The 7,317-nt window shown below is 39.9% G+C and overlaps 1 protein-coding gene across 1 annotated transcript in view; it reads right to left on the bottom strand.

Annotated features, from left to right (window-relative positions):
* Positions 1 to 7,317, bottom strand: part of ATP13A4 (ATPase type 13A4) — a 42,705-nt gene that overhangs the window by 25,696 nt on the left and 9,692 nt on the right. Inside the window, exons 3-9 of the mRNA XM_009707155.1 lie at positions 5,994 to 6,131; positions 3,647 to 3,717; positions 3,474 to 3,554; positions 2,538 to 2,607; positions 1,573 to 1,707; positions 1,069 to 1,141; positions 291 to 422 (exon numbers count right to left, since the gene is read on the bottom strand). Coding sequence (XP_009705457.1) covers positions 291 to 422; positions 1,069 to 1,141; positions 1,573 to 1,707; positions 2,538 to 2,607; positions 3,474 to 3,554; positions 3,647 to 3,717; positions 5,994 to 6,131 — 700 coding nt within the window. The remainder of the gene's footprint in view (positions 1 to 290; positions 423 to 1,068; positions 1,142 to 1,572; positions 1,708 to 2,537; positions 2,608 to 3,473; positions 3,555 to 3,646; positions 3,718 to 5,993; positions 6,132 to 7,317) is intronic.

Raw genomic sequence — 7,317 nt, 5'->3', positions numbered from 1 at the left:
ACTCTTTCCTTTCTAATCAGAGGATCCCTTCCTAAATTCTGCACCCCAGAAATTAAGAAAAGGATGAACTGCCCTTTCTAAAGTCCATCTTGTCTATTTAGATAAGCTGGGGCTAACTACAATTCAGTCTTTATTATAGCAAACACCTGAAAGAATCCCCTCCTAGGTTAGCTATAGACTATCTCCTAATAAGAGTGACACATGGTAACACCATATGCCCTGTGTCACTGGCTGAAGTCACAGGGCTATGATGATGTTTTGATGGTAAACCTGGGAGGGATGAGCTGTACCTGTCAGCATACTTTCATTTACAACACACTGCCCGCTGATCAGGATGGCATCACAAGGCAAAAGGGTTTTGCCCTCTTTCAAAACCAATGTATCTCCAGGAACAAGATGGTGTGATTCCAGCTCTTGGAAACCTGTAGGTGACATGTAATGCAAACTTTGTACTTCATATATTTCTCTGTGGTAAGGGGAAAAAATACATGGCACTACCTGCTGAATAGATTGTTACTTATAATGGCTGATAAACAAAGGATCACAAGCAGGACGTACGAATACAACCTCCAATACATAGAAAAGCCTAGGCATCAGTTCAAACTGCAGAATTCCTTCTTATCGCCCCAGGAGCCCAACCAATGGTTACTGTTCCAACGTGCTGACGTAATTGAAGAAGCTTGGATCCACATTTCTTAGTTTGACTCCATCTTTTTGGATTGTGCTCTAAATACTATAGCAATGAACAGACTTTGCATGGAGCAATTAGGTGGATTCACAGCCATTTAATGGCTATGCAGTTGGCTTTGTCAGCATTACTTTAAGAAAAATTACATAGTTTTCCTGTTAATTTTTTTGCTAAGGCTGCGCTCAAGCAGTTATGAATATGATTGATGTGCCACAACATACTTCTAGGTCAAATTAACCCAATCTGCAGAAGCTAGTTAATTTTGCTGAGAGACAGAAGAGGAACTGCTCTAGAAGGAATTTGATACTATACATTCTTGGGTTTGATATAAATTGCTATAGAAATGAAACACATTGAAGAAAGAAGTGTACAGGAGTCACCTTCCTTATTTCTGCAGACAGTGACCATGATGTTGTTATGAGATTCAACCAGTCTGTGCAGTTTAACCGATTGCTGTAAATTAAAGGAGAACACACAAAAGTGTTACATCTTACTTACATCTTTCTTACATGATGCAATTCAATCACTAACAATTATTCCCTTTTATTATTTGTGGTTATTAGAGCCCTCATAAACTGGGGTCTGGCCCTGCCAGGAACCATACAATCATACAGCGAAAGAAATTCCCCACCCTAATTACGGAGAAGATGTAACAAAAGGTTACAAAGCAAAGCACTGGAATGGGAAGGGAGGATGTGGGTAAAGAACCACACAGAGATTATGATTACTAGGAAGCCAGGCCATTGCACCTGCTACTACACAATGTCACGAGACTAAATCTTTGAGTAAATCTTATAGCATTGTATGTGTGTGTGTTGTAACATCCTGACCTTTCCCACACATTAAAATAAATCCTCCTTGTGGAAAGAGGTGAGGTGTCTCACCTGTCTAAGATCATATACAGTCAAAAAAATTGAGAGGAGAGACATGATTATGATGGCAACGGCATACTCCATGTAATCTTCAGCAAACCACAGACACACACTGAACAGCTGGAACACGTAAAATGGATTTAGGACCTGTTTGGAGACAGAGCAGTACTCAAGAGCTGGCCACATTTAAATGGCTCCAGTATACCCAGCCAGTCCATCCTGTTAGAAATCAGATGGAATAAAAGCTATTAAGTGCTGTGTCTCCCGACCCCCTTTCTAATTTTGTTAGCAGTGGCTTCAGTTTAATCAGATTGGACCATCTCCATCTGACAGAAAGGCCAAATAATCTGTACCAATAGGATGTTAATTGGGGAAGTGAATGGCTCAGCCCAAGCCTTGTTTTGCTTGCTTCTTTGCATGAGAAATGTAACAAAGGTGAGAGAAGAGCAGGTTGTGCCGTGAGGACGGAGCTCACATACCATAGGCGCATCTCCACACACACTCTAATGTAGGCCACATATAGCCAGTTCCTGTCTGAAAAAGATACTGGTGCTTTACATGGTGCTGTGCCCAGAGTCATGAGCTCATTGCATCTCTCTGCAGCTGTAGGCATATACCAGCTACTGCTGTGCGCTTAATCTCTGCTGATTAAGAGACAGCCTTTGCCTGGAAGGTTTCATTTCCAGTGCAGCTTGTAAACACTCACTGACCCTTGTAAGGCCAACAGAATGAGCTCCCAGGACAGATACATACAAATACCAAGCGGCCATACAGGCATGGGGATGGAGGATAGGGAACAATGGAGAATAAATTAATTTATGGTGATTTCATGGAACAGCTTTAAACAGGATTTGAAAAAGGAGTGTTCTTGATAAGTGAGTACTGGGAAGCTAATTCAGACATAGAATCCATTATATTCTATATGCATACTCTGCCTCCCCAAGTAGCCTAGAATAAAAGCAACAGAAATGGTTAACCTCTTTGATGAGTAGTTTCCAAATAGGGATCACTGGAACATCAATAGTATTTGGCCCACATATAACTCTCCTGTATGGGACAAAGATACATCACTTACAGATAAAATAGTGACAATGTAGCTCACTCAAGAAGCTGCAGCTTTCAAGAGTCCTGAGAGCTTGTATCAATCCCAGTTTAAAGGCTGTGAGGACCTTCCTCCAACAAAAAGATAAAAAATTAAATGCCTCTACAGTGCTTATGTCAGAAAAGATGACTGTACCAGAGAAATCTACTTAAACAGACAAGAGGTGTAACACAGCCTTATAGGCAAACGCCGTCATCATGCAAAAATTCCTTTGAAGCACCATAAACAAAGGAATTCTGCACCTAAAACTAAATGATCTAAACCCAAATAATTTTGCATAAAGTTAAGGGTGATTTGAATGTAAGATTCAACATGAGCTAAGGTCAGGAGCTGGATTTTCATATACAATCAACTGATGATCATTTCTTTATTTAGGAGTTTCAGGAATACCTATTCTCTAAATTGCCTAATGACACAGTAGCTTGTGAGAATAAATTCAATGACGAGAACTAATTGATTTAGAAGTTCAATACAATTACATGGAATCCCACACACACAACTTATCTGCACTGTCTCATGGAGACTTTCTCTTATTCCAAATAAGAACTGCTTAGAGTTACTTACAGGACATAGTTACTTCCTGATTGAGAACAGTAACAGTGATGAATACTCAGACATTTCAAAAACTTTGACAAGGAATATACAACATTCTCTAGCTCTTTTCATTCAATGTTTCATGCATGGCCATTTCATCTAAAATTATGTACATATTAATGGCTACACAAGAAATTCAAGGAAAGTGCAGCAACAGCAGTGAATTTACATCTCTTTGAAATCTGTATATTGAGTACTTCTGTTTTAAAATGTGTACCTGACATTCTGTTCATGGCAGGTGAGACCAGAACCAAATTTGGCGTGTATAGCTGAGCAAGTGTGGTGGTCTTCTAGGGCTCTAAAATACAAAACCAGTGTTTTCCTTAGGACATCACTCACAAAGAAGCTTGACTTCCTCAGAGACTTGTGTAACCAGGGCACTGAACTCACCCAACTTTCTGGAATTCTTTTGCATGGATATTCCAGACATAGCGGATTTTTTGTACTTGGATACTTCTCACCTGTAAAACAAAACCAGGGACAACAATATATGCAATGCAGCAAACAAAAATACTCCCAGACCTGCTCACAGATCTCAGCTAGGCATCCTCACTAGGGTCAAGCACAGATAAAGCAAATTATATGGGGGGCAGGGAGAGAGAGAAGACAGGACTGCATATACCAACTCCCTAGTTACATTACAGAGTGTGATCCCCACCTCACTGCAGGTTCCAGTAAGCTTTACAGATCTTTAGGTCAAGCAAGTACAAAGCAGCATTCTTCTCTCCCTATTTTGTGAAGCAAAGAATACAGTCCTCACTCTCATTTCACACAACGAAGGGAAGAGATCACTGATGCAGTGGTGGGCATACAAGTAGTTGTCAAAGCCCATCTTCAGTCAATAACTCCCTTATTTTCTGTCTGGCTTTGAGGAAAGCAGGGGGCTTTGGGCAGTTTGCAGGCATGGTGCTGAGTCCTTCAGCTGAGCAGATATGCCAACAGAGAAGAAAGACCATCCCAGGATACTTCCTGAGTCACTGCTAATGCTAAGCCCTTGCAGAGCAGATATCCATTAGGAACACACACTGCCATTTATAACTTGCAAAAGGAGTCTGTCCTGTCTTGCGCAACAATAACGAAGCCTATTAGAGATAATGGCACTTCCTATCAGTTCGAAGAAGGCAAGACTATACACCTATACATATAAGTAATAAAGAAATCAGCTCTATAGGACTCTCCCTACCCAGTGCAAAGAACATTATTATAGGCCCATGAAATCTGTACTCAACTGATAGACTGACTCAAAATGAAACTGTAACCACAGTCATTAACCTAACAAGAGGTCTGTAGTTAGAATTTCACGCAATAGCAGCTGCAATATTTGCAATGCTAAAAACTGGAGTGGGAAATGAGGGATCCGACTTGCTGCCGGAACAGGTCTTCGAACAGCTCTTGGGCACTACATACTACTCTGTGGAATTAGGTAGCTTAAATGGCAAAAAGGTTTTATAATTGACTTATAAGTAGGGGGTTTTGAATTGCTAGTGAAGGATTAAACTGTTTGCTCTTTGCTGCTTTGAAATCTGTTCTTTTCTATTTAGATTTCTGACTGATACCAAAGTGGTGTTCAAAGGGCCTATTATTTGAGGCTATATTGGGGTTTTTTATGTTACTAATTCGATCCTCTGAAGAATGTTACAAACCAGTCTTTGTTTTCATACTGTGCCAGTTGATTAAACCAGCTGGCACTAAACTTTCCTATGTACATTAATATATGCCCACACAAAACAGCAGTAATAGCAACAGCTTTGCTCAGCTAAAGTTAGGTTTATAATGAAAATATCTACTAAAAATGGCTGTAGATACAAAAATAAATGTTAACAAGTTAGAAATCTATTTCCTGGAAGGGAAAATAGCTTTTTTATGGGTTCCCCAGTGCAGTGATCTAGTATCTACAATCAAGAGCCCGATACTAGCAAATGTACCTTTGCATTCCTATTGCTCACACCAATTTAACATGTAATGCTAAGCAAGACATATAACTGAACTGTCTGGTACTTGTTTTAAAATGAGGATAATTATATTTACTCCACTCATGAGGGACCTTGTGATCTGCTTGGATCAATTAATCGTCTACCTTCTCTTCAGTGCCCCACTGGGATCTCAAAGCTATGGAACTAGCAGAGACTAAGATACATTTTTGCAGGAACAGTCAACATTGCAAGATCTGACTCCAGCAAACGTACTTTAAAGCACAAATTGGTGCATACAAAGGCAAGAAAGCAAAATGTGTTTCAGACCCTCCTTGACAAAACATTTCTGGAAATACTGATGCAGGTCTGCCTAGGCACTTTTCAGTTCTATTCCCCCTCAGATGCATTCATCCCTGTTTTCATGTTACTGTGAGTGCTGTGATGTTTGGTTCCTTACTGTTTCCCTTCAGACACACAGCCACCCCTAAATTCTTTGATTCTTATGCCAGGAATGAGTTTTTGATCTGGAACTCTGATCCTTCACTGCCAATCCCAGTGTCTTGAAGCCCTCCTACTTATAATGTAGGTCTTCTCTCTGGAGTAGTGAGGATTCTTTTTTCATAACCCACCTTGGAGTAAGAGAGGATTTTTACAGAGTTGAGTACAATTCTCCAAAATCTCTAGCTTGTTTTTTCCACAGCTCAGTGTGTTCATCAAGCTGCAAGTTTCTTAGCTGGGTATGTTTCACAGCTCACTTTCACTCCATGATGGGTGGCTGAGATCTGCTATCAACTCCCAGATGCTGCAGGGAATACTTTACTTACTTGCAAACTTGGCTTCATTATGGCTTTACTGAAGACTGAGTCCTCCTCAGCAGTGGTTGGATAATCCGATTTACTTTTGGTAAGTGCAGACACAGAGATCCATGTCACAGTCTTACGAGAATAAATCCGAAATTCATCCTAAATGAGTATCAAAGAGAAGTGTTGTAATTTCCCTTAAAATCAGACCAAGCTGACTATCACCTTTGAGTGAATGACTACAGTATGCCTCTCTAGAGCACTGCTCCAGCTTTTTTAAAGATTTAACCAACAGGGGCCTCCCAGCACCTGCGACTGACAGAAAAATCAGCAGATGGGAGCGGAACCATGGTTCTGTCAAAATGTGAGTACTGCAAATAATTCACTGACTACAGGTCTAATGCTTGGCTGATAAGGACAGAATGTGAACACCCAGGTCATGATCTAGGACGGGCAAACAGTACAGGACAATATGAGATGCAGTGACCACACTGTAAGGGGAAGATCAAAAGGAACATAGTTCTGTGTTGCAAAATGGATGTTTAGTGCCAACACTTTTTCACAGTCATGCCTGTGTTAACACTTCATTGGAACAAGTGTGTTAGCACCATGCCTCCCTCATGGCACCTCTGACAAGCTTTTGCCACGTGATCTTGCTATTTTTTATAAAATGAAGTTCAACATTGGAACTGTCTGCTGATTAACTACTGTTGGTAGTACAGTCTTAGAGATTAGAGCAAATACTGTAATAAAGTACCCTCATGTTAAGTTTCAGTCCCAAACAGTGAACCACATGCATTAAAGCCAACTATGAGACTGACATGCACGTCAGTGTGTGAGCAGTTTGGCAGATGGAAAAAGCTGATTACCTCAGCCAGCCAGGTTCTGAAAGCATAGTTATTAAACTTAATTTGGAAATGACAACAAAAAGAAAAGATTCTGGTCCAAATATGAGTCCTTTTCAATAATTTAAGGGTTCAAAAAAAGAACTTTAATAATGCTATTTATTTGTGTACTTTTCTTCTTAAACTGGTATTTTGAGTAGAATAACATTTATTTTCTGAAATTTATCTTTAATTTAAATTTCAGAATTAGTAGACATTGGGATGCAGATTGGGAAGGGAAGCAGTGAATAACACAGGTGGTCATTATTTGAACTAAAGTGAGTCAAAATTTAGTAACAAAAGTGAGTTAATAGGCTCTTATATTGGAATTGCAGAGATGATGATGACTTATGCATGAAGGTTTTAAGTGAAGCAAAAGAGAATTCCAAGGATCAAGCTGATGGGATTACTTGTATCCTCATTAGCAGTAGCAATCACATTTGAGAACTGACATAATCAGAATG

This window comes from Cariama cristata, unplaced genomic scaffold (genome assembly GCF_000690535.1).
Source record: "Cariama cristata isolate BGI_N322 unplaced genomic scaffold, ASM69053v1 scaffold24479, whole genome shotgun sequence".
Taxonomy (NCBI): domain Eukaryota; kingdom Metazoa; phylum Chordata; class Aves; order Cariamiformes; family Cariamidae; genus Cariama; species Cariama cristata.
The sequence above is the reverse complement of the archived record's forward strand: the minus strand, read 5'-3'. Positions and strand labels throughout refer to the sequence as shown.